The 26,250-nt window shown below is 52.0% G+C and overlaps 7 protein-coding genes across 7 annotated transcripts; 2 read left to right on the top strand and 5 right to left on the bottom strand.

The window, feature by feature from the left end:
* Positions 1-3,216: 3,216 nt before the first annotated feature.
* On the top strand, positions 3,217-4,601 carry MAA_01533 (uncharacterized protein; the record flags this gene model as incomplete). Its single annotated transcript, XM_007819531.1, has 2 exons — positions 3,217-3,240; positions 3,447-4,601. The coding sequence occupies 2 exons, from the start codon at positions 3,217-3,219 to the stop codon at positions 4,599-4,601; spliced, it is 1,179 nt and encodes a 392-aa protein (XP_007817722.1).
* A 305-nt stretch (positions 4,602-4,906) lies between these two features.
* Positions 4,907-5,695, bottom strand: MAA_01534 (RWD domain protein; the record flags this gene model as incomplete). The annotated part of the gene is made up of 1 exon (XM_007819532.1): positions 4,907-5,695. One exon carries the CDS (start codon positions 5,693-5,695, stop codon positions 4,907-4,909), a length of 789 nt encoding a protein of 262 aa, XP_007817723.1.
* Positions 5,696-6,023: 328 nt separating this feature from the next.
* On the bottom strand, positions 6,024-8,984 carry MAA_01535 (vacuolar ATP synthase catalytic subunit A (V-ATPase 67 kDa subunit); the record flags this gene model as incomplete). Its single annotated transcript, XM_007819533.2, has 7 exons — positions 6,024-6,080; positions 6,134-7,698; positions 7,759-7,843; positions 7,901-7,949; positions 8,004-8,025; positions 8,094-8,130; positions 8,265-8,984. 7 exons carry the CDS (start codon positions 8,982-8,984, stop codon positions 6,024-6,026), a joined length of 2,535 nt encoding a protein of 844 aa, XP_007817724.2.
* A 539-nt stretch (positions 8,985-9,523) lies between these two features.
* On the bottom strand, positions 9,524-11,771 carry MAA_01536 (sphingomyelin phosphodiesterase; the record flags this gene model as incomplete). Its single annotated transcript, XM_007819534.1, has 5 exons — positions 9,524-10,683; positions 10,743-10,951; positions 11,009-11,316; positions 11,370-11,456; positions 11,529-11,771. 5 exons carry the CDS (start codon positions 11,769-11,771, stop codon positions 9,524-9,526), a joined length of 2,007 nt encoding a protein of 668 aa, XP_007817725.1.
* A 2,517-nt stretch (positions 11,772-14,288) lies between these two features.
* MAA_01537 (Mitochondrial protein Pet127) lies at positions 14,289-17,006 on the bottom strand (the record flags this gene model as incomplete). The annotated part of the gene is made up of 1 exon (XM_007819535.1): positions 14,289-17,006. One exon carries the CDS (start codon positions 17,004-17,006, stop codon positions 14,289-14,291), a length of 2,718 nt encoding a protein of 905 aa, XP_007817726.1.
* Positions 17,007-17,370: 364 nt separating this feature from the next.
* MAA_01538 (high-temperature-induced dauer-formation protein) lies at positions 17,371-20,126 on the top strand (the record flags this gene model as incomplete). The annotated part of the gene is made up of 3 exons (XM_007819536.1): positions 17,371-17,466; positions 17,533-18,246; positions 18,309-20,126. The coding sequence occupies 3 exons, from the start codon at positions 17,371-17,373 to the stop codon at positions 20,124-20,126; spliced, it is 2,628 nt and encodes an 875-aa protein (XP_007817727.1).
* Positions 20,127-22,344: 2,218 nt separating this feature from the next.
* MAA_01539 (Cell wall assembly/cell proliferation-coordinating protein) lies at positions 22,345-23,946 on the bottom strand (the record flags this gene model as incomplete). Its single annotated transcript, XM_007819537.2, has 2 exons — positions 22,345-23,849; positions 23,928-23,946. The coding sequence occupies 2 exons, from the start codon at positions 23,944-23,946 to the stop codon at positions 22,345-22,347; spliced, it is 1,524 nt and encodes a 507-aa protein (XP_007817728.2).
* Positions 23,947-26,250: the final 2,304 nt, after the last annotated feature.

The raw sequence follows: 26,250 nt of genomic DNA, 5'->3' as shown, positions 1-26,250 counted from the left end.
GTCTTGGTTGCGGCCTCAACAGGCAACAGAGTAGTTTAGCTGTAAGACAAGGACCCAATCTGCAGTCTCACAACATCAGCCAGCCCCTGAAACTCATGGCGTACATATATCCCCTCGAGGACCTCTGAATGAACTTCCTTTAGTGTTCAGCATCTCTCCGCCTTATAATCTGCACTAAAAATTACCAGCACCGAAACCTGCTCTTGTGACCTCGTTCATCCTCCTCGATGCACTGCTGACACTTTGCTGTGAAGCAGCAGTCCTGGTTAAAGACGAGCCGGTACTGGCCGCACTTTTGTCCCCCCTTGGACAGTTTCTTGCATGTGGGGAAGTCGACGCGACGGTTTTCGATTGTGCCCTCGCATACAGGGCAAGTGACATAATAGATGGAGATATAACACATGGTGTTGCGGGCGAAGCAAGGTAAGAAGGGCGATGAGGTATAAGTGACTTTGCAACAACGGGAGGGGATTGTCATATTTACTGATGAGACTAACACGATTTTACGAATTCACGGCGGAAAGCGCAATTATATATCATCTGAAAGTTTCTGATTCATCCTCCTAGGATTGTACAATCTGAAGTGTAGCCGTAGACAATAGTGTGAATGCAGACGCTGATTCACATGTACTCGAAGTGGTGAACGTTGGTTGGGTTCTGCCTTTTGCTTTCCCCTAGCCGTTTGCATCTCTCACAAAGCCCTTGTTCATCGAGAGCCTTCTGGCGTCTGTATTTATACCCTCCTGAGCATACACGGCCTGTGCGCCGGTACTCCCGGCACTCAGGAAGGTTCCGGTAATGCTTTTCGCGCGTCGCCCCGCATGGACAGGTGACAATCCCAACCGAGCTGAAGCACATGGTGAAAAGAGTCTTTAACAGGTGATGAGGGAATAGCCGTAGCGAGTGTTGAAAGTAGATCTGCTTGAGTGTCGAGAATGCCAAAGTTGGAGGATTTTGAATCGACGAGAGAGGGGGGCCACGCGAGCTTTATACTTTTACCAGAGAGTATTTCACTGATGAAGAATCGGACAAGTGATGGATCGTTATGAATATCTCGGCCCAGTCAGTACGAGAGAGATTCATCGACGGCAAATGCGACCTTGGTCAACGCCGACGTCCCATCTCGCGCAGACTCAGCTATATCTGGCTCTCCGATTCGTTGTAGACCTAGCAGTGCATGGAGGACACTTGACTTTCCAATCTTTAATCAGCACCTCGACAAAGCCTCCTGGACAGACCTTCCCCGTCTTGTAAAACTCGTCACATGGCGGATTGTGTTTCACAGGGGTAGTTCTGACCACGGTGGGACAATAAGGACACGAGTAGGTGAAATAGCCTTCAAAACACATGTTCATATAAGTTCGGCTTCTTTTGGAGTATACACTGGTATCTTTCTGCGTCGCTTTTGTCGTCGGTTGATGGATGCTCTCGGCTGTTGCAATTGGACATTTTGAAGGAGAAGAACAGAGCAATTTATAGTTTTCTCGACGAACACAACATGTTGATGAAATAATCAGAGCCGCGGACAGTTTTCGCCGAGCAAGATTCGAGCTGATTTCGCCATGCAGGCAGTCGCGGACTCAGCTGGCGTGATTCAACTATCTAGATACGCGTCAGCATCAGCGCCCGATAGCTACACCAACTACTAGACCGGTTATTCTGTATGTCTCAAGTCCTCATCACACAACTATTTCCCCGTCAAACTGTCTTATTTCTGCCATTCAGCATACATGGTTCCTGTTTCAGCGAGGTCGTTCCGTTTGGAATTGGATCGCCTCTGATTGGCTGTATTTTGAGTTCGAGGCAATGTACCGTAGCTTAACTTGCCAAGCACTCTTTTTTGCGGGATTCAAGTTAAGTAAAAGCGTATTTTGGATTCAAGACTTTGTATTAGATGACACTCCTATTCGCGGCCATTAGTTACCATTAGTTAGTATTAACATATACGCAGAATATGGAGTTAAAAGAAAAGCCGTGGCGTTCTCACCGTCCAGGATATCTAGATACTACTATATCCTTGTACAGCGGAGAACTTCGGCGTCAGAGAGTTCGAGCCAACACTCCAGACGACTTTGACCCTTGAACATTCGGCAATCGTGATTCGTCGCGAACTTGCGTGGTATGATGACTTCGGTCTCCCCCACACCTCCGGTTCGGCAGGAGCAACCATAGGCCCTGCCTGTCATTTCCACCTTGCCCCGCATTGGTCTCCATTGTCGTCTGGATGTGCAAGGGGATCCATCTCTGATCAACCAACACAACTTATGTACACAAGCATATGTACAAACGCCCGAATCACAGTATCGTGGGCTCCCAGTGCCACAATGAAGCTTGGACATGATCATGCATAAGCAAGCCACGACGCAGACCTGCATGGCTGCCGCATGGCCTCCGCATGGTCAGCATTGCCGCCATCCGGTCTAACGCTTCGGCGAATGCCCGTCGTCGGTTCGCAAATTAGCCCGGGCTTGGGGTTTTCCTCTTGCTGCCTTATGAATTTCCGTCGGACCAGACTCCGACACGTCACCACTGCCGTGTGCAAGCCCATCAACCAAGGCCACCTCCTTCAATCGAAATCGTGTCAAAGGTGATTGTGGAAAATGGAAAAAAGTGTTTTGCCCATGTTTGCTAGCCCAACCTGCTCAAGTGGGTGGTGGGCGGGAAACTCTAAAACAGCCTGGTGCCAGAAATGGATCACGCAGGCTGGCGGCATGGAACACGGAACAGTCAAGAAAAAACTTATCACGGCCTTATCTTAGGCAAAACAACCCTCCAACTCACGACAACCGGAAAACCGTGGCCAACTTTCCGAAGCCTTGACCTAGGCTAGACCTCACTTCTTGTCCTCCGGATTTGCAACCCTCCACCATCATTCCCAAGACACCACACCACGTCTCGCCTCGCCACTACTCCGTACGTCTTGACCTAGCCGGCATCCAGCAGCATCCCCAACGGCAGTAACGCCGACCCCACGTTTCATTTCGCAAGGAAGCAAGTTAAGGCTGACGGTCCGGCGGACCCAGCGACGCACGAAGGGTCTGATTTCCAGTCCACCTGGCCCTTATCAACAGCGGGTCACAATCGCCATCAGAACTCGGCACCGCGATCGAAAAAAGGAGCCGAAATTTCACGCATATACTAAACCACGGTCCTCTTGAAATTGAATAGAGGAGTCAATTCCGCTTGTTGGAGCCTTTACCCATCTCTGGCCTCGCAATGAGTGCCCAAATATCTTTCCTGGTATGGCTCCCTCCACCCCACACTGCCATGGCTCATGACCCCGCCATGCCGACAACGGCGAGCCTGTCGTTCAAGCTCACCATTCCCCTTTGGCATGCTGTTCAGAAGGAGCTGCCTCAAAGGATGAATCAAACAAAGGATGAAGCAAGGGATACTGGAATCATTGGGTTCAGTTCGACAACGATTCAAGCTAATCAAAGCCCTAGGATGGGACCTACACGTTGATCCACATCCCCCTCGACTTGTACACGACATTTCTTCAACCCATTCTTCGAGTCCTCATCCCCCAAACAGCGCGCCTTCATCTCGGGGCAGACTTTAAACCTGACGTCGACGAGCTGGACGGTCTTTCCGAGGAAAACCAGCATGGCTTCTTGAACATTAGTGTCACACCGCTGGAGGCATCTATTGTATGCCACACATCATGGGCAAAGGAAGTCTTTGAGCCCGTCATCAACTCCTTGCCGGCGCAAAAGGCCAAGACCGTTTCAGTATTTACCGATTCATACATGGTTCTGTCCGTCATTGGCGCTGGCCTGGATGCTGCCACAAGGGTGTTGGAGCTCAGCTCTCCACTTGCATTGGCCGGTATCCCCATCTTCTTCATCACAACGTACTACTCCGACTTTATTTTGGCGCCAACTCGAGAAAGACAAAATGTCATAGCAGCCCTATGCGAGAAGGGCTTCGAAATGTCCGAGAACCAGTCCAACTCTGTCACTTCCCCCACGTATAGTCGCAAGAACTCGGAGTCCCATCACTCCGCGTCTCCGCCAAGCACCCCGCCTCCCTCGACTGACAATGAGCTGCAGTTGCGAACGTTTGATCTTCTGCACAAGCGCAGCGTTTCTCCCTATGTGGATGAGGACCTTGAGTTGGTTCAGTGCTCTGGGCGAGAAATTTCTCAGCTGGCCGATGCTTACGGACACCGGTCGTCTATTAGCCGTCACACCGTAACAGACAACCGCCAATCCTGGATTGAGAATGTTGACACAAAACTATACGCGTCCTTGATATCTGTTCTCATCTCACAGCCGCGATTTATATCCATTACACTAGCTCATGAAGATCCTCCATCGCTTCTCATGGATAAGAATCTCCTTGGCCTTTTTAGCGACTCGCTCGTCGGCGACATGGACAACATTCTTATCCCTATATTCCTTGATCTTCTCAACCTATCATCCGAGGTCACTGGCATTGTGTGCGGGGTGTCAGGTCGTCTGGTTGATGAAATGAAAATGACGGCCACGTCGGAGCTGTCGTACCTATCTACAGCACGCGCAGGCGTGGTTATCCTGCCAGAAGAGCAGTCCACGCGCGCACTCGGTATTTTGAAACCACTTCTGCAAAAGGACGAGTAGTCTTGCACTGGTCATCTCATATAGCAGGAACAAATAGTACCGTCCGGTTCTTGAGGCTGTAACACACAAAAATTGTCGGATCCAACCCAGTTTTATGTCTAATCCATGCTTCGTTCGAGGGTAATATATCCAAGTAAATGCCAACGCAGCACGGGGCACCACGCCTCCAAGATACCAATATAAATAAAGTAACTCTTGGCCTCCACGTGTCGTCATCTCCGTGACCCTGTTCCCCAGCAGCACCCACCCGCACCCGTAGTCGCCTCTCTTCTCACAAGTCTATCCCATCCCCCCCCAAGAGCACGTCACTTCCCAGCGACACCTGCGCGAACCATGCCGTCCCTCGCAACGCCATTAATAACCGCGAACCGCCGCGGGCCCAGCTTCACGCCGCCGTACCACCGGCTCACAACCACCACCACCCCCCACACGTCCATGACCTGCATCAGGTGCAGCAGCCTGCCCCCGGCCGCCGTCTCCCCGTCGTCGTCGCAGTCCTGGAACTGCGTGGCCCCGTGGCCGCGTATCCTCCACGCCGTGATGTTGTGAGTCGCCAGCCGCACCTTCTTGTCCGACGCCAGCAGGTGCGCGACGTGGCTCCTCGCCTCCTCGGGCGACGACGCCCTCGCTACCCTCGCCACAAACGTCGACTTGTTCTCCACAACGACCGCGGACAGTGTCCAGTCCGGGGCCGGCAGGGCGTCCTCTTCCTCCCGCGGCGCCGCCTCCTCGTCCTCCGGCCCGTCCTGCGTCTCCTCGGGGCCGGGGGCCTGCTCCTCGACCCGTCTGCCAAACTCTTCCACCGCGTCAAACAGGCACACGCTGCCCTCCTGGAAGACGCTCGGCAGGATGTCCTTGAATAGACGTACGTCTCTCGCTCCCGCGCCTCTGACGCCCCCCGAGGAGTGGTGCGTGCCCAGGACTAGGGGTGGTTGTGCGGGATATACATCCGGAAACCGGATTCTAAGCGATGATGCGTCTCCGGGTAGCTTGAGAATATATGTTGATGAGGACTCATCTTCCGTGGGTGCCAGTGTCCCGTCACCGTATATAGAGTTTATTGCTTCCACCTCGTCCAGCAGCTCGTCTGACATTGTAAGCCTCTGGCATCACTTTTGTTTTGTGGTGTGTGGTGACATGAGATTAGAATATGCAGAGCGACTCGAGGTTTGGATGTTCCGCACAGTGCTAAATTGTGGGGCGCGTTCCTCACAAAAACGACATCGGTCACGTAAACTCACACATCCACTTCTTTTCGTCTACGCACCTGGTGGTAGCGTATGAATAACATGGATTGGATACAGCTTGACATAGTTTATAATACGATCACATGCTCTGCCACCTGCCACCGGCAGTCTTGCTCTATAGTGTCATCTTCTTGACAACTCACGAAACTAGGTTACACCCCTTTGCAAATTACTCTTACTCGTCAATGACGGATGCAAACCTGTCCATCATTTCTTGTTGAATGGCTTCATACTGTGGCAAAGTTAGCCAATAACAGGAAAGCCGGTGATAAAGGGTCAACAAACCTTCTTAGCGATTGCCTCCTGGCCGTCAGAAGGCAACTCAAACTTGAGTTGCTTCAGCTTAGCCTGTAGGTCGGCAGTGGCTTCACGTACTTTGCCCCAGCTCTGGCCTTGGGCAATTGCCTTCTGGGACTCATCGTGGAAGCCAACCATGAGTTTCATCATCCACTCCGTCTTCCAGATGGGGCAGAACTGATCATAGTCTGAGTAACCATTTTGTTGCAGGAAATCTTCCTTGATCAGGGCAGCGAGATCAAGAGTAATCTTGTCGGGATCAGACAAGGCACTCTTACCAACAAGCTGCACGACTTGGTCGAGTTCTTCCGAGTCGGAAATGAGCTGCTTGATTCGGTCTCGAAGCCGGGGGAACTCGGGGTAATCCTTTTCGTAGAATTTGTCGAGAATGGTCGTGTACTTAGTATACGATGCAGTCGTGTTGATTGAAGGGAAATGCTTTCGCTGAGCGAGCTTCTTGTCGAGACCCCAAAAGACTTGGGCGATACTGAGAGTGGATGTAGTGACAGGGTCTGAGAAATCACCACCAGGGGGGCTGACAGCGCCAACAATGCTGACACTGCCGTGTCGCTCAGGGGAGCCCAAAGTCTGAACTTTGCCAGCACGTTCGTAGAATGAAGCGAGCTTGGCACTGAGATAGGCGGGGAAGCCCTGGTCGGCAGGCATTTCTCCCAAGCGACCAGAAAGTTCTCTCAGAGCTTCAGCCCATCGCGATGTGGAATCAGCCATCATGGCCACGTCTAGACCCTGGTCCCGGAAATATTCAGCGACAGTAATCCCAGTGTAAATCGAAGCTTCTCGAGCGGCGACGGGCATATTGGAGGTGTTGGCAATCAAGGTCGTTCTCTTCATGATGGGTTCCTTGCGACCGTCAACCTCGATGGACAGCTCAGGGAAATCCTTCAAGACTTCAGCCATTTCGTTTCCACGCTCACCACACCCAACGTACACAATGACATCACTGTTGGAGAACTTGGACACAGACTGACTGATGACAGTCTTGCCGCAGCCAAAAGCACCGGGAATGGCAACAGTACCTCCCAGAACACTGGGAAAGAGGGCATCCAAGACACGCTGTCCGACAATGAAAGGCTGATCGGCAGCCAGCTTTTCAGTTGTGGGACGAGGGACTCGAACAGGCCACGACTGCATCATGGGGTATTCAGTCTTCTTGCCATCAAACTCAACCTCCAGGATATTTTCGGCAACAGTGTACTCGCCCTTGGGGGCAATCTTGGTGATAGTGCCGCGAGCACGAGGTGGGAACAGAATCTTGTGGTTAGAAAGGAAGGAGTTCTCAAAGACATTACCCCAGACGTCACCGCCGGCAAGGTGATCGCCAACCTTCTTGGCAGGGGTAAACTGCCACTTCTTCTTTCGGTCGAGCGAAGCAACTGAAATACCACGGGGGATATAGATGGTCTTGGAAACGTTGGAGATTTCCTCCAGTGGTCGCTGAATACCGTCGTAGATACCGTTGAGCAGACCAGGGCCAAGTTCGACGGATAAGGGCTTTCCGCTTCGTGCGACAGGGTCGCCAACCTTGACACCAGCTGCAGAGTGTTAAAATAGCGTATTCAGATGGATTCGGTTCACCAAAGGAGGGTTCGTACCGGTCTCTTCGTAAACCTGAATTGATGCCTGATCTCCGTTGATTCGAATGACTTCACCGACAAGGTTGTCGTGACCGACTTTGACCTGAAGAGGACGTGAGTCTTGGGATTTGTCTCGCACCATTGGCTGTAGACGACTTACGAGCTCGTACATGGCAACGCCAATCATGTCTTCGGCCACAATGACGGGGCTGTTGGCAGATTAGCTCGTTGTCGTTGATGGATGAGGAAGAGCTTCAACAGACCCGGAGATGGAGTAGATTTTGCCTGCGCAACATGTTAGCCAAGCAAACAGCCGTCAATAAAGTCGATACAAGATTGAATGCATTGCCTACCATATTGAACAGCTTCATCGCTGGTCTTGTTGGTTTTCTGTCGCAAGCAAAAAGGTTAGTCTTGATGATGATACAGTGGGGCAATGAGGCCGACCATCACGGGGCCGAAGGCATGGAGAAAACGGGCGCGGCCGTTGGATGGCATTGACACTTGATGAGGGGTGCGCATACAGACGGCATCTTGGGCGGGTTTGAAGACGTCGGCTCTGGCTCTTGATGAATGGGAGAAGAGCGCTCGGGGGAGGGCGACGAATGCTGCGAGGATGACAGCGTCGACGTTGAGGGAGATGGCGATGCTGGTGAAGGTGGTGAAGGTGAGGGTGGAGAGTTCAAGGACAGCTCTGACACAGCTGCTCCAGCGTCGAAGCGGATTGGGCTGGGCGTGCCTGGTGGAGAGAGTGGAGGCGATGATGTAGCAGAGGCAGGAGCAGCTGCTGAGGCCGGGGCCAGGGGAGTGAGAGGAGCTGGTGCAGGAGCCTCAACATCAGGGAAGGAGGGAGAGCCAAACACCGACGTTGCAAGCAGTGATCCCCGGCGAGAGCCAGCTGGAGACCAAGGCCAGGCACTAGTATTACTACCAACACCGGCTCCGGCTCCAGCCCCTGGAGACGCCGGCAAGGGGAGCTCGACCGCAGACGACGAGTCGCTGGTTCCTGGGCGGGACGACAAAGAGTTGCTTCGGTGGCGGACGAGGTCCAGGAGTGAAGGCCGAGCCTTGAGTCTGGGTCGGAGTCCGGGTTGCATGCACGACTGCCGATGCGCTTCCACGGCTATTGCCAGTGCTGATGCCTTGCAGACTTGCTGTTGTGTTGATGTTGCTTGGAAAACAACTGCATAATGACAGTACGGAGTACAAGTACTACAACCAAAGCAAGCAAAACGGTGACGCATGGTGAGCCCACCAGCCACTCAGCCTGACACTGACAAGACAGGGGTCGCTGCCCCCGGAGATCTGTCAAAGGCAACCAACCACCAATTCAAAATGGCGAGTGACTACAAAGTTGGAGACTTGCGCAAGCCGAATACGCCCGCTTGCTGGGAGATGTGAGGGTTTCAGCATGATCGAGATTTTGCTATGCTAGCCACACCAACACGACATAGAGACAACGACGACATGATGTTTCGCTATCTCCATCCTGGTCTCGCGGGATATTCGGACCTTCAATCTTGCCCACCACCCTACCCTACATGCAATCTCGAGTTCATATTTGCAGTCTCTGCTCTATTTCTATACCGGTCTTTCAAAATAGTGAATTTGCTCTCAAATCTACTTTTTCTTGCATCTAATATGCAATCTCCCACAAATTATCCAATATCGATAACCATGCCACGGGGCTATGTACATGTTGTACATAACGTCTTCACCTATATACACCAACCACCCAACACCCAACACCCAACACCACGCCTTGTTAGACCCCTAAAATACACTACGCATCTTCGGCGCCCTTGATCCCCTTGGCCTTTGCTTCAGCAATAACTTCGTCCATAATCTTCTTCAACTCCTGCAGCGCGGCGTCATCGGCGCCCACAGCCGACAGAGTCTTTAGTGTAATAGGGACGCCACACTCGTCGTGCTCTCCCTTTTCGTCCTGGACACCGGACCGCTTTGTCAGGTTGATGCCGGGCTTTGGCTTCCAGCAGTTGTCCTGGCTGCGGGCAGCGCGTAGCTGACAGATCTCGTCGGTCTTGCAGTCGCCGGTGCAGGAGGCGGGCTGCCAGCCACGGGACTTGCGGGCCATGTAGGCGTTGAACTGGGCGTCGTCGTTTTCAAAGGCGACGGTGACGTTGTGCCAGAAGGCGGGGGTGAGCTCGGCCTTGGGGTCGGTGAGAGGGGGTGAGACGAGAGGGCCGTATGACTCCTTGGCCGAGTAGAACTTTGTCCAGACGGGGGTTGTCTGGAAGGAAGGGTTGGTCATGTCAGCCATGTAGGTGGTGTGGTCGAGGACGGCAAAGGTGTCCGGGTCGACAGTGTAGACGCGGAACGAGGGCATGCCGGAGGTGGGCGTGAGGGATGGCGCAATGTACGAGGTCATAAAGGCGTTGGAAGCGCTGCGGTGCGCGTAGTCGCTGTACGACACTTCGAAGTGGTCGACATGCGTGTGCCCGAAGAAACTTGCTGCAATAGTGTTTTGGTACCGCTTGAACACTTGGTCAAGGTAGTTGGAGCCGTCGCGGAGGGCGTCTGCCTCGCCGAGCGGCATGTGGCCCATGATATAGACGCGTTCCTTGGCTTTCTCGGCGGCATCAAGCTCTCTTATGAGCCAGGCGATTTGGTCGTTGGGATCCTTGTCCTCGTACGACTGGTACATCCAGAAGTTGTGGCGGTAGTAGAGATTAGTGTTCAAAGAGATAATGCGGAGGTTGCCTTTGGGATACTTGGTCGAGTAGGCACCGATCTTTTCGACCATGGCGGTTGAGCTTTCGCCGATCCAGTGTTCCCAGTCAGAGGAGAGGAGGTTGTAGACCCATTGGCTGTCGTGGCCGATGGCATTGGGGACAAAGGCATTAACGGGATGGGCTTCGTGGTTACCGGCGGTGCCGTAGACGAGTTTCAGGCTTGAGTTCATGGTGTCGTACGCATGTTGGACTTGGGTGTGTTAGCTGCCTGTGAGGGCAGTTGTGCGTTGCAAGACAAAAAAAACTTACTCAGGTTGGTGTTGTACGGCTGGCTGGTGTTCCAGATGGCGTGGTCGACGATATCGCCGGTGAAAATAGTAAAGGCGGCATCGGGCACAATCGAGTTGATAGCGTCATACATGCTTCGCTCTAAGGTAAAGGGCACATCACACATGTGGTCACCGTTAGGTCCCGCTGGGAACTTGGTGTTGCCAGGTTGGTCGTCCTTGGTGTAGGGTCTTTGTTGAGTTAGTTTTGCCTCGGCCTTGCCTATGCTGGAGTGAGGACAAACGTACCTGCAGCAAATAGGCCTGCCGTCGCACTGCGTGCTAGACCCAGGGACATACAAGGGATCAATATGGATATCGGAGTAGTGAACAATCTTGATGGGATCCTTGCCACTAGGCTTTGGCCGGCCACCAGCAGGTTGCGCCGAAGGGTAAGCAATATCCCACGTTTGCACATCGGGATATCCACAAACGCCCAAGAAGGTTGTGCAAAACGCCTTGGAGGTCCTTGAGCCAACAGAGATCTTGCGAATGTCAGCTGCTATGATGGGGCCTTCGAGAGCAACCGCGCCATCACAAACGTCGCCGGGTTGGACCTGGAGGCGTTAGCACAAATCAATTTGACGTCTTGTATAAGCAGAGAACAAACCTTTGCAAGCTTGCAAATCCCCTGAATCACCTTGACGAAAGCTCCATCACCGAAGAATGCGAGAACTTTGAGCGCACCCAGCAGTAGCTAGACACAAGTTAGCATCATGTGTCTGATGGATGGATGGATGGATGGAGAGTTGCATGTAAGGATTCTCACCTCTCCGCCGGCACAAGTAGTAGCGTCCTTGAGCTTTTGCCAAATGTCATCCAAAAGACCTCTCTCAACCAATGCTCTGGTCAGTAGCTCAACGTCACGTGGAGAGAGCTGTTCCAAGTCCCGAGAGTTTAGCATTTCGAAATCTCGTGCAAACAGATCGCGGGATTCTTGAGAAGAAGCTGCGGCTGCGGCCTGGACCACAGGGCCCAAGGCAAGCAGCGGGAGAAGAGAGCCCGGACGCATGGCTACGCGTGGTGTTGATTCGAGTCAACAGCGAACAAGGAAGGATGAAGCAGTTGAGGCAAACTGCAGACACTCTTGCTCGACGATCAGGAAGCTGATGTCTCGCGTGACCGTGGCAGACTTCTGATCTGATTTTAAAGGGTGGCCATATGACTACATTTATAGAACGGCACTAAACAAGAAGACTCATGACAAAAAAAGCACGTACATACACACGTCGACGGAAGTCAACGCCATCCCGGCAAGTCTGTTTCACCGTCGCCACCTATTCATCCTGGAGCAAACAACCCCCATCGGCTGAGAGTGCCGTGGAGGACCGCCGACGATGCCACGAGCTTGAGCTACCCCCGATAGTCCAATGTCGAGTTGCAGGATAGGGCCTGCCCCCGGGACCGAACGTGGTATTGGGAATGTCAACACGGCATTAGCCGGATCCAATAAGAGATAAGATGAGCGGCATGCTCTGTCTGTGCCGGTGGAGAGGATGGCTGAATAGTCCCGAGCCATGATAGCGTTCCTGGTGTATGCCAGGGGAGCAGAACCGGGGGGAGGCACCTTTGGGCAAATCGGTAGCGCAACTGGATAAAGCGCCGGCGTGGGAAAGCGCACGTAGATGCTGTTATTGGCAGCTGGACACGATCGATGGATGATGGTGTGGGGGAAGAAAGATGGAGATGTTTGGCTGAGCGCGTTGGCGCAGAAGTTCAACATGTCGGTGCAGAAAACGGTGCAGAGGTGTGGCAGGCCCGAGGCCCGTGATTGGCCGAGCGGGGAGGCGCTGCGAGGCGCGGCGAGGCACGAACCGAATGGCCCATCCCATCTGCATCACAGGGTCTCGTGAGGCAAGCCACCACCGCACCAAAAGGAGCAGAGCAGCAGCGCAGCAGCGCAGCAGACGACAGGCAGCAAACGAGCACATGATACATACGCCATGTTGAACGGCCGTGGTCCAGCGTGGGAATAACGGCTCGGCCGGGTCCCAGTTGGACTGACTCTGGAGTTATCACCTCAACCTTATTCTCCACAAACTGGGACCGGCCAGCATGAACCAGCAATCCCAGAGGAGACACCGTGCTCGAGTCAATTAGCAAAGTTCCCATCTAATTATACCCAGTGGAAACCTCCGTATTGTACTCCCCGATTCCCTGCTTCAATATACTACTACAGGCCTCGGCTGGTTCAGGTCAGTCAGTGTCAGGCAAAAAGCAAACACCGCCAAGCAGGGCCAACTCGTCATGGCGTCTGCAGTTCACCGCTGACAAGGTTGCAGACAACCTCGAGCCGAAGCTGTGATGATGTAGTCATGCAGCAGAGACACACAAGGATCATCTCCGACTCGCCTTCCCATTTCTATCCCCTCCCCTCGCTCCAAACACCGCCTCTGGGGAGGACAGACGGCCCCCAAGATATCCAAACGAAAACCTTGCAGCCATCGAAATCACCTTGTTCCTCGTACGTCCCATCTCTACAGTTTCCTAAATGCTTCTAGCCCACCGTCCTGCTGGTCTTGGTACCCACGTCTGAGCGCCAAAATGTCTCGGGTCGCACATTTTGTACATACGAACTGCACCAGTAGACACCCCGGCCTTTCAACAAGAACCTAAAAATGTGTACTACTTGATTGATGAACGTGCATGGTATGACAGTTGGATAATCCGTGGTTTGACGTTCTTTGCCAAGAACCAAGCTCGGGTCCTTTTGAGCGGAACAAACCAGATAGTATTGTCCATGCAGACTGACATCTGCTATCCGAAACTTGAGTTGAATGGGACGCCATCTGGCATTTATCTTGGCTCGCCAAATTTCATCAGAACCAACGGCCCGTCTGGCAAAGACAATGTGGTTGACAAAAGGCATTTACTTATTCACATAATCCATTGTTCACATACTCCGTATCCTATCTTCACCAAGGAGATCGACTGTGGAGATACAAAGTAGCAGCTCCGCCCTGTGGGGAAGACAATGGCCTAGTTCGTCGGACTTGAAGCTACTCAACCGATTTCTCGGCTTTTGGGTCTCCTGGAAGGCAACTCAACTCAAAGTTAGAGTTGCGTCAATGGCAAGTTTCCTACGTTGAGTGTCGGCAACCGAGGTTGACAGCGAATTCGGTATACGTACCCCGGTCGCGCCGAACAAGTTAAAATTTACACGGAATGCTGTATTATGGTATTCGTGTGCTCCTGATTACGCCCTTTCGGAGCGTGCCGGTGAGCCAAGGCTCCATGGCGCGAAGCCATGTGAGCAGTGCAATTACTATCCAAGTTGCCAACACATTGTGTACGTCACATTGAAATGTATGCTGTGAAAGAGTACATGTAGAAATATATACTCGACCTGGTGGGTTGGGTTTGTTTCCGCTTGTCCCCTCTTGGCCTTTAACCGCTTGTCGTCAGCTATAATACACACTAATATACATTCTATCCTATATGCTGCATGCTCGCCGCATCACCATACCCATGCCATGCGCTCCGCCTTGCCGTGCATTCACCATTTCCCAATGCCAAGTTGAGTATGCCGTCAACTGCTCCCCGCATTCGAAGGCAGTGGAACCTTGTCCCATGCGACATACACTGGACTCCGAGCTTCCTTTTGCTTTCGCCTCTCGCGGAACTTTTCCCCTTTTTTGGTCATCATGGGTAACTTGCCCTTGAACATGCGGTACCAGTCGGCTGAACGAGCACCAGGATCTGTGGCCAGAACGTCCTTTCTACGCTTCTTAATCTTGGGGTAGATGCTTTGTGCTCTCTTGTCTGGTAACTCAGTGATTGTGTATTGCACAGACCAGTCAAACTTCTTCTCGGCCCCAAACGGTCGGTCGACGAATTCGCCATTGACCTTGTTGCGAATGGTGACGTACATGCCCAGGAGCTCCGGTGTCGGTTCTTCGGGGACACTGCCATCTGTTTTCGTGTCAACGTCAACATCAGTGGCCGATTCCACGAGTTCGGCGTCATCGGCGTCATCGGCGTCATCGGCGTCCCTCCTTGCGTCTCTTTCATGAGTTGGAATAAAATCTGCCTTTCTGGCCTGAGTTGCCAAGTCGACAACCTTGCGTTCAAATGGTCTCAAGTTGGTACTGTTCTTGTTGATACCTCTGGTCACCTTGACAATAAGGTTGGCCAATGTGGTGCTATCAGAGTCGGGTTGGCCATCCGTCGCCTTTTTTTCGTCAGTTTCTTCATCTTTTTCTGCCTGAGCCTGCCGTGATTCCTTAACTTCCGACGAATGGGCCGTGAGCGCCGAAACCAGTTCATCCAAGTATTTCTCGCTCTCCAATTCTGTCTTATTTTGAAGCAGACCACTGTGTTCAAGGGCTTCCTGGACTGCCTCTCGTATGGACCGCACCCCCAAGGATTCATTCTCGACTGCTTCATCAACCTTGGACATCATTTCCTTCCAAGTATCCTCATTTTGTGGATCGTCGGCGGAAATATCATCAGAACCTCTATCGGACTCTTCACCCTTCGTCGTTTCTCCTGGAACAGTCTCGGTAGCTCCAGCAGACTCTGCCTCTCGTTCTTCACGACTGAGACTCTGAATTTCGCGCTCTAGTTGCTCCATTGACGGCTTCTCGGCCTCTTGTGTCTTTCTCATTTCCTCTTCGGTTACTGGCTCTACAAAAAAATAAGTCAGAGGAACCTTTGTTGGCCGTGTCTCGACATGTAATCGTAGAGTTCGCCCCGGAAATCGCTGAGTGGCCCGATTCATGAGGTCATTAAGCAAGGCAATGCTGCCCTTGAACTCCTCATCCCCCAGCCGTGGATCGTGTGTGCCATGAATTGCATGGTCCATTTCTGCCAAACTGATGTATTGAAACCCGAATATCCTCTGCGTGTTATGGAAGGCTACAAAAATGCCATCCATGCGGCCCATCCGGACTTGTAACGAGTACTTCAAGAATGCTGCTCGAATCATATCGTAATACTCGCGTTCAAAGGATTCCCATTGTCCAAAGCGCTTCCGGATCTCGTAGCCGACTCCCTTTTCATAGCCCTTTACGTCCATCCGTATCGAGACTACCGCCCTTGTTTTCAAATCAAACACCCCTGAGCCGGGCAATCGAGGATCGTGGGCGTCAAGTTGTGACCGCATCATAAAGTCGCCGAGTGTGGTGAAGTGATATGCCTCATCTGCGTTCTTTTCTTCTTCCGAAAGTTTATGGGAGCCTGACCGTCGGTACTTTTCAAACTCTTCTTTTGGCAACGTAAGTAACTTCTCCATCGACTTGCCCAGCATGCTAAGAATATTCTCCGTATCGTACTCCTTGTCTGCGTCAATTGCATACACGCCGTCTTTCAAGTGTGCAAATGCAGCGGCTGGCCCACGGCTAAGGGCGGTAAAATTCAGGGACTCGGGCGTAAGCGACTTGGAAAGGCTATCAAAATTTGGTCGCCTCCAAGCCGAAAGGAGAAAGTGAAAGTGCGATAAGATGGATGTCATACTTGATGTTGAGCCGCAGTATTTAAGTCCGTGTGCAGCACAAAGCTCTCGTAGCTTGGAGTCTTTGGATGACGTTGTATATTCTTTCAATGCGTCAAAATCAAATTCGTCAACAGGCATGATGGATGCCAAGTAGGGATCGAAATTGAATACGCCAGACCGATGATCCTGCATATGATACACCCCGGGATTAAAAAGCACTCTGTCCAAGTTATAGCTCAAGTGCGGTGGCAGTTGTTGAGACGCGTTTTCCTTGACAGGTTTTAGCTTCAACTTATGTGGTCTAATTACTTTTACGTCCAAGGCCGCTTTGCCTCTTGTGCGTTTGGATTTTGATGCTCCCTTCTTCGGTGTTGGCTCCGAGGCTCCGTCGTTCGTTGCTGTGTCAGCGTCCTTCTCATTATTTTTTAAAACGGTCGTCTCTGTCGCCTCGTTATCTTTAGAAACCTCCATTCTCGAGCGGAGCGTTGTCCAAATTCCCTTATTACTCTGATCACGCGCCTCGGCAGGTGTCGAGTCGCCGTTCGAAAGCAAAGTAGTTTCGGATTGGCCTACTGTTTCGGGTTTGAAAAACGATGCCCATTTCTTTTGGGTTTCCTCGGGTTTTTGCTCATCTCGGTCTTGCTTTCGTGGTGTTTGGGTGCTGGACGCGGGTTTGCCATCGCTCGGGTCCGTGGCCAAGTACTGGGTTGTGGACAGAGGCCTCGACCTCCGCAGTGGGCTTGCGACCTGTTGGGCTCTTGTACAATGCAGAGACCTGGCCAATTGACCACTGCAGCATCGAACGCGAAGCATCTCAGATGCTGGGTGCAGATAAGCCAATACTGTCTTATATTGCGGCACAAGGAGCAATCACGAGCCGTTGAAAAAGTGAAGCGGCCTTTGCCCATTGTGATGTTATCGATAAGCTATCTAGGTACAAGGTACATTGCACTCCGTACGGAGTACTAGTACTGCTATTATCGATTGATGGGGCCCATATTTGTCTTGAATGATTGGTTGAGACAGAGCTACGGATCTGTTCCCTCATTGCCTTGAGCTGGCATTAGGCACTCGAGGCACGGAGGCTTCGTACTCCACGTCCAGTTTGGCTGGTCCTCCATTCCGCAACGTCATCCTTAGATTCCGGAGTTGAAGGCGACAGCCTTGCGCTGCAGAGATGGGCGCAAGCGATTCCAAAATTGTCTTCAAGCAGGGCATTTTCAAGCTCTCTGAGGAACGCCATATTCCTTCAGGCGATCCATACTGGACATCGGTACATAGAGCCACCCACAAAGCCCAGTTGCTACAATTATTGTTGCTTACTTACGAGAGTGTGTAGTTTTGGGAGCTCCCAGAATCTTCCGAGGATGTTTTCAGCCTTTTCTCTCCAAACGACATCCGAAGAACCCGGGACAAAGCATTAGAAAACATCGAAACCTTAATATTAGCATTAACGTCGCGGCTATTCCTGCTTCGATACCATCCATCGTTTCCCGATCCCGAGCTCGCTCCCGAGAAGGATGCCCTGAACTGCATTCGAGTATTAACTCGGCTGCTTCCCTATCTATACGAAAAAGAGAGCCTAAGTAGCTGGCAAGAACGCTTCTTTTGGGGCCCGCGTCGAAGGAAAACACGGCGGGCCATCATCGCAAACGAAGTCCTTTTTGACGGAGCAGAGAATGACAAAGAAGAAAGCAAACCTAACGCTGAGGAATACGAAGAAGTCAAGCCCCTTGCAGAGGAGCTAATAGATACTCTGATAGATTTACTCTTTTATTCCGACCTTACCATTACTCGTCAACCTCATGGCCACGACAAAGTCACCTACGCAATATGGCAGAGCGGTGTTGGATGCAATAATGCCGTTGCCACAACCAAGGAACTTGAGAGCAACCGGGCGGAGATCCTACGACTACTGCTGGCGCTGGCTGGTCAAAGCATGTACTCCACACCAGGAGTTCTCGCTCAAGCTGGAACACGAACGTTGACATATCTCTGCACCTGCCAGGACAAGCAAATTGTCCTTTCGGTTCTCTGCTCTCTACTTAATACGGTACGTTTGACAGCATAGTCAGGAATTCGAGTCGCATATTTTAGACGCTAATTGATACGTAGACTCTCAAATTCAACCCGGCAAGCTGGCGAGTGCCGTATAACACATTGGGGTTCAAAGATGCCAAGCAAATATTGGTGACTTATTCTTTAGAGTTTCTGCTCACGCTACTTGTATACCCGATTCCTGAACAGCCCAATCAGTCGAGCATATCTTCTAAGAATTTTTACCGCCATTTCCTGGGCCGTTTGCACCGGCCGCAAGACTTTCAGTTTATTGTTGATGGCATGTCGAGAATACTCAGCCAGCCACTCCAAGAAAAGACATCATACCTGCCAGGGGCTCAGGCCGCTACCAACTTCGCACCTGAAATCCTGATGTTCTTCTGGGAAATAACACAATGCAATAAGCGATTTCGATCCTTCATCATTGATACGAACCGAGTGCATGACTTTGTGGTGTTGACAATATTTTATGCGCTGGAGTACAAAAACGAACCCGCCAAGCAGGGAGTCGTCCGAATGTGCGCATTCTTGCTCCAGACGCTAAGTGTTGACTCAAAGTTTGGTCCTAGTCTGAACAAGCAATTCGAGGGTCAAGACAGCCTACCTGTAGGCATCCGCATCAACGGCTTCAAGGGCACGTATTGCGATTTCCTGATCCATTCCATCTACAATCTCATCACATCAAGCCAAGGCAGCTTCACAGCCATCTATCCGGCCCTCTTGGCGGTTATTAACAACATATCGCCATATATTCAGGGACTCGGTGCGGCAGGCAGCTCACAGCTAATGCACCTGTTCACGTCTATGTCATCCCCATCGTTTCTCCTCGCGAACGAGACTAACTATCAACTCTTGCACTCACTCATGGAATCCATAAGTGCCATCATCGACCATAACTATCGGAAGAACCCTGAACTTGTCTTGGCTATCATCAAAAATCGAAAGCGAATCGAAGCTTTGCGGTCTTTCACGCTTGAAAGTGGCCAAGAGGAGATTGAGCGAAGAAAACGGCTGAAGAAGGATCGTGTCGACTCGGTAGACTCTGGATCTATCCGAAGCTCATTCGATTCCACACGAAGCCCATCTGTTGCTCCAGTCAAGTCTCCAATTTTAGATGAAATCACTGAGGATGGCACTTTTGCGATTGGGGACTCTGACGACGATAGTGATGAAGACCCTCAACCGACGCCGACCCAATCGACGACGAGTGAGAACGTGTCACAAGCCTCATCAGCAGGCAACTTTGATGATGCCGTCCCAACTCAGCTGCGTGGCATGTCGGAAAAGGCGCGTGGCAAGATGCCAGCTGGAAGCCGCTCGTTCTCGAGACAGAATAGTACTACAAGTCTTGGCGGGCAATCGTCCTCAGCAAGAATGCAGAGTGGTTCTTTTGAGCCTACCTCCCAATGGATCGACGGCTGGCTGCCGGAGCTACCTCTTCACAGCATCTTGACGTTGATCCAGCAGGTTTCTAGTGTGTTGCCTCGTCAGGCTGGTCGAGAAGTGCTAACTCCAGAGCTTGTTCGTCGCATCCAAGAGATTGATTTGATTGGTATAGAACCTTCTCCGGCTCGGGTTCATTCTTTTGAGTGGTCTCCCCTTGCCTTGGGGTGGTACGAATCGCTGTTATGGGGCGTCGTCTTTTCCAATGAGATGCAGATTGCGAAGGGAACAATGGGCATCTGGAGTGGCACGGCAATCAAATTATTCCGCGTGCAAGAAACTGCGCCAGCGGGACCTACGCTGACTTCTCCCAGGGGGGCGGTCGATGCTGTAGGTAGCAACATTGTCTCTCGTATCGGACAAATCAACCTGCGAGGGGGACAACCAGCACCAAATACAAATCCCAGTACCTCACCAAGGATGGGCCCATAAACTGCTGGCAGCAGGGCACAAACAAAGAAGAAAGTACAGAAGTTGCAAACAGAAATCAGCGTTGAATCATTGGCGGGCGTTTTACGGCACAGCTTGGAACTGGGTAGCCGGTCGTCGATCCCGCAACAAACTAGAACGCATGTACCGTATGATAATATCGAATCTTGTTATTGGATGTCTGTCTGGATCGCTATATTAAGATCAAATGCCATGTGTGTTGAATTGTACTAGCTTTTCCTCCCGGGTATCTCAGGTTGATGCCATTGCATAAGAGGTTTGACGTTGATCTCAAAACACACTACCAAGAATGCACATGGATTTTTTGGCCACTCGTCAATCTCTCTCACAAGGTGTGGCTTGCGTATCAAGCACTGGGAATGCTTGTAAAGAATCCGGTATTGTGGCCGGCCGCTAGGATATTCAATAATATAACCATACTCATCATCGACCCTAGACTGATGTGCGTGTTTCTTGCTTCCAGCCTGAAGGATATTTCTTGAGCGTCTTGGCCGCCATGTCTCGAGCCAAGGCGACTGGCTATATTACTAGCCTTTATCTCAGAGCGCCATGCGTAGGTTTCAACCACCAATGCAGATGCGCCGATACAAACCATTGGTCCCTTTGATTGGAAAGACAGCAAGAGCGAAAAGAATAGAAATAAAAAACAAAATCCTTGTAGAGACTGGATGAGCCAGAGAGTATGTAGTATGCTGGGATTGAGCGGTCCATACTGCGCCATGGCGGCGGCACGTCTTGAGGTGTGTGTTACCGAGAAGACACAATCCCCCACACAATCATACCACGTCTCGTCTTGGTATTGAGGGTCAACATGATGAGCCGAAGGCTGCAGTGCTAAGACATTTACTTTACTCCGTGTACGGTGAGCAACCGGGGTAGTACATACCTAGGTAGTATTTCAGTAGACCCCACGGGGAAAAGGAGAAGAACGTTTTTTTAACGGTGCGGATAACTGGCGGCAGTCATATCGGCCGGGAATACTAGACAAATAAGAACAAGAGTACATGGTGATTGAGAAATAGGATCAAGATGTACCGTTTTCTGTTTATGAATACTGTCATGGCCTTGGACGCCGCTCACACACTTAAGTAAGTACTACTCGGGTGTGGCGCTGGATGACGCTAATTTTAGCCTCTGAGCACCACATATATGCAGCCAGGCACCAAGACGTTAACTCAACTGGCCCCCGTGGGGAGTGGCGTTTTACTCGGCTATCCGAAAGCGTTCAACCAACATTAACGCGGGTTGGCATCTTAAGGGTCCGGTGTAGTTCTTTCTACCGAGGCAGCTGGCGGCACTCGAATAGACCCCTAGGAAATCTCAGTTCACAACATTAAAGGCTGGATAATGAGTGGCCTGACAAGCGACAATATTGAATACCTTCAATGTTTCACAGTGGCCTGCACCTCCCCGTGCCATCTTTATAGAGAGACTGAATAAAGCCCAAAATGCGCGTCCCTTTCACGAGATATCCAATCACCTTTAGCTTATTCCGAACGGCATGAGCCACCTTGACAAATACTCCATCATTCTCATCGACTCGCCATGATCAGCAACCTCCAGAACACATCGCGCAATTACCCACAGGCCTGCATTGCATCCAGAATAATAATAATATTAACACGTATACTCGTACACGCGAATCGAAATGTGAATAAACTACACTCCGGTCAAGTGACTGCAGCAGCCGCACATGTAATAGCCGGATTAAGCAAAAAAATAAAAAAAATAAAGGCCACATGATAGAGATACCGGCTTCCTCAGACTTCGTCCATACACACCAAGATCCATCCTGCCGTCGGCAGCAACGAGTCTCGGTATGTAACATGCAGAACGGCGAGAAAATAAAAGTCCAAAGCCACAAACTCTGTACGCTGATTTTATCTTCGTCTTCCATTGTTCCCTAATCATGCGGGATCAGTCCCCGCCTTGTCAAAAAGTACCGTGTAAAACCTCGACCCTTGAGAAATTAATCAAACAACAAAGCCTCTCCGGGTCGGTTACTATGACACCCCAAACGCCTATATGATTGCTCTATGTATACGAGCCATATCAACACTGTCCATGCCCACAGCCACGGGCGTGCGGGTTGAGGAGGTGTGTCAATGCCAAAAGTCATGCCTTCGTGTTTGTATGCCACAACTCTGCAATGAGTCTCTGTACATGGTTTTATTGCCTCGCATTCGGTGTAACGCGTCGCTCAAATCTCAATCGTCTTCATTGCGTCGTCCACGATTGCCGGCGCTTTGCGATTCATCTTTGCCGGATGCTCATTCTCCTTGTCCTTGAGTACATCCGAGTCGGTTCGGGTCATCATTGTTATGCGCAGGCCATTCTTTCCCTCTTCGCTCTCTCGTGGAGTCTCCACCTCTACCAGTTGGCTGGGCTCGATTTCGGCGCTTGGCACCTCGGGAATGGCAGATTCCTCCGTCACTCTACTCAAGGGGTTTCTGCCGTATCCTCCCGCTCTCATGGGACTTGCCAGGGGTGACGAACCGCTCAACCGTTGCAGAGATCTACCCCGAGCATCGCCATTGGGCTCAACAGGGCTACCATACGGAGAGGCAGAGCGTGATCCAAGAGGGGAAGTAGCCTTTCCGGCGGCTACCGACTGGCGCTTATTGGGACCGGGTCGCCGTCCGTGTTTTTGATCCATTCGCCACCTCAGGATGTTGAAATAGGCCGGCTCGACTCGTGCATCCTTGAACTCCCTCAACTTCAACTCACCAGTCTCGTCATCTACGAACCACTTGCCACTGTTCAGGTCATCGGCAACCAGGGCGAGGAAAGCGGCCCAGGACCGTGCCACAACATATTTGGTATCATAGTCTCGTCCAAACAGGATAATCTGCCCCCAACGGCCATTGGGTCCAGGCGCCAGGTCGACAGCCAAGTTGTTGCCACCCCAGTCCCGGACAAGGGGAATCCAGCCGCTGTGCGCATACGCCTTTTGAACCGAGTTGGCGGGGACGGAGCCTTGGCGGGCGAGGAGGCTCTGTCTCCATTCGCCGTCACCCGCAGAAGACGAAGACGAGGGCCGTGGCGGTTGCTGCTTTGATGAAGAAGCCTCACTATTGCCGCCAAATGCTTTGGACGGGGTAGTCGGCTTCGGAGGTGAGTTGTCCAACAGATACTGATGGTTGACCCGTCTCCATTGATCCCACTCTTGTACGATTTCCTCACAGTCCATCAACATAGAACCAAAGATAATTCCGGTAGGGTTTCCTCCTCGTTCCTGGCCGTCGTGAACCATGAGCGACTCACGAACGTCTTGTGGCAGGGAGCAATCGAGTTGATGCTCTAGATCGTTGAGGTCGTTGGTTGTGGCGCCCTCGCCCAGTTGGTCCCACAGCTCGGTATAATTCTCCTCGGCCCATGAGTCAATGCGTTCCCATGAATAACGAACGGGAGGCGGGGGAGGAAGGCCATCTTGGAAAGGCTGCATGGGAACGTCGCCAGGACTCTGAACTTCAAAACCATCACCTCGCTGTGCTGACTGCGAGCGCATTCCAGGTGAATAGCCCCGGGCGATGGGACTTTGGGTTCCATTACGGATGGGCGAGCCGCGACCTCCCTCGTCGGTGTATGGAGAAGTGATGTCAGCACGAGAGTCTGAGGCAGTAGCGACGCCTGTCAGTATTCCGTTTCGGCCATTGTGAAGAGGAACGTGACGACCAGTTCGTTGGGGGGAATCAAAGGTCGAGTCTGAAAACATGTTTTAGTATCCCAAGCACCAAACACAGGAAGCAAAGGCATGCAAGATGCCAGACACGGTGGGCTTACGTCGATCATTACTCGTCATGGTGTGCCAAAAGGAGAGAAGGGCACTGCTGAAGCTATTATTAAACGTCGGCATTAGCAAGAGGCGCATCCAAAGGGCGTGCAGTGTATCGCGTAAACATGGCGTTTCGCCAAGTGTTGAGGGAGAGCGCGGAGGAGGGCTTACGGGTTTGCCATGACGATATGGCCGTGATACGGGTAGCCCTGCGGGCAAATAGATCACGGTTGGTCAAAGTGGATGGATGGCAGTATTGCTGAGGTTGGAGCGTGTCAGTGATTCGTCTGATGGCCACGGAGGATGCGTTGGTCTGCGCGCTGGGTGTCGAATGTTTGTTTCCCCTAAGTGAAAGATCCGCGACGTGCTAGGTGACGGGCAGGATTTGGGAGAGTGTCAACTGGGGAGTGGAGACGAGAGAGCCAGGAGGGCGAACAGCGAGTGTCGTGAAAGGAGAGGTAGAGCAAGACTGGAAAAAAAAAGAGAGAGTCGAATCAAATTGTACTGCAAACGGCGCAAGAACAGATCGGCGGCAGTGGTAGCGAATGGCCAGGGAAAATGTGGTTTGCGGCAAAAGGAAAGTTGGGGTTGTTGGAACGACGAATGCTCATGGGCATTTGAAGTCAGGGGCTTGGGACGACAGCGCGGGACATCTGGGCCATCTGGGCGCAGCTGGCAGATGATTGGACGAGGCAGGCTCAAGCGTCGAGTTCAAGCGTCACCGCCAGCAATCGATGGTGGTAGGATCGCTGCGGACGGCGCCCAGTTGCCCTTCCGAACCTTGCGGCGGCTTTCAACGTTGTTGGCCCTGATGTGATGAGCTTTAGCCCGGCGCTGCAACGTGCGGCAGTGCTTCAGCGGCCTGCAACAATTGACATCGTCACTGCGGGTCCAGGGATGGACTTTTTTTTTGGTGAAGCTCTGCAGCGCCCTGCGTTCCTCCTCAACTCGATGTTTGCAGTCGACATCTGGAGTGTCCAACTGATTGATGGGTACATGTACTGAGCGCTGCCTTGCGTACTGTGTAACTAATTCCGCGCCAGGACTGTGACTGACTGCAACTTGGTAAAGGCGGGTTTTCAAATCTCGCCATTTAATGCCATGATTGCAACCATTCTATTCTATTCTATTTTTATTTTTATTTTTATTTTTTTGACTCACGTCGATTAAGAGAAGGCCTCGCCCCATGACTACTTTATTTATTACCAACTTGGAACGAGAGCGAAATGACAGGGGTCGGCCTCCCCCAAAGTGATGCCAGCACCTCGACGTCCTGTACTCCGTACTGACAAGGTACCTGCTTGCAACGAGGGCCGTCTCTTGATAACTCGTCTTGTCCAGCTCCTGATTGCTCAAGGCCGTCGATGAGGGAGCGGATTGGTCTGGATGCAGAGTCAGGATGTGACTGGGCAGCATCTAAGCTCTTGGGGCGCGGTCCATGTCAGAGTGGAACGGGGCAGTGTGGACAACAAGGACAGAGCAAACGGAGTAGGTGTTAGGCAAAGGCTCCTAGAGCTGTGTGGATATCACGGCTGGGTTTTGTTGGGTTTCTCAATGGATGACGATTCCATACTGGCGACGGGAGTATTCCACGTTGGGCGAAGCTGCGCTCAGACAGGAGACAGACCGACAGCATCTGCGTGCTTCGCGTACCCAGATGCTCTGCTGAGCTGGCCGCCAAGATGTTGTGCCCATCACTACGGAGTATCGTCTTGTTGAGCATGAAGCATTATGCCAGTTGGGCACAGAGACGCGGACTTGAATAACTGGCTATCAGCTGGACAGGCCTCCCCCCACTACTAGAAGAGCCGTCCAGGGGTCGAGCCGCGTCGCTGGCTACATGCACCCACTGTGAGGAGTCTGGTGGGCTCTGCTGCCGAAGGCCAGCCTTTTTCAATCAATGTTCAACTTGACCAGACATCAACAAACCAAAGCCCATGTCCAAGATTGTTTCAGAAGACGCGCGCGCGCCCAGCAATTACCCCGCTAATAAACGCGAAAATGCCATTATGCGTGCCAAACAAGTCCACGCCGTACGCGAATTCCAGCCCAAGTGATGGCATGGGCATGGGGCATGAGGCGCACTGGCTTCATTGTACAATGTATATACGTAGTAGTACTACAATATTTCTCAAGGTGCGGAGTCTGCTCCGTGCTCAGGATTTTGCGGATTGCGGCGACGCTCTCCGTACATGCCCTGTCCCGTCGGCCTTGGACCTGATTGCGCTGCAAGTGCCTGAAAGGAGCTCCCGCTCTCCTGGCCGAGGCGGCTGACTTTGCGCTAATGGCAGGATTCCCGCCCCACCAGCTACTCGCTCAGACCCGCTGCGG

The sequence above is a fragment of the Metarhizium robertsii genome (assembly GCF_000187425.2).
Source record: "Metarhizium robertsii ARSEF 23 chromosome Unknown MAA_Scf_9, whole genome shotgun sequence".
Classification (NCBI taxonomy): domain Eukaryota; kingdom Fungi; phylum Ascomycota; class Sordariomycetes; order Hypocreales; family Clavicipitaceae; genus Metarhizium; species Metarhizium robertsii.
This window is presented reverse-complemented; position numbering and strand designations above follow the sequence as displayed.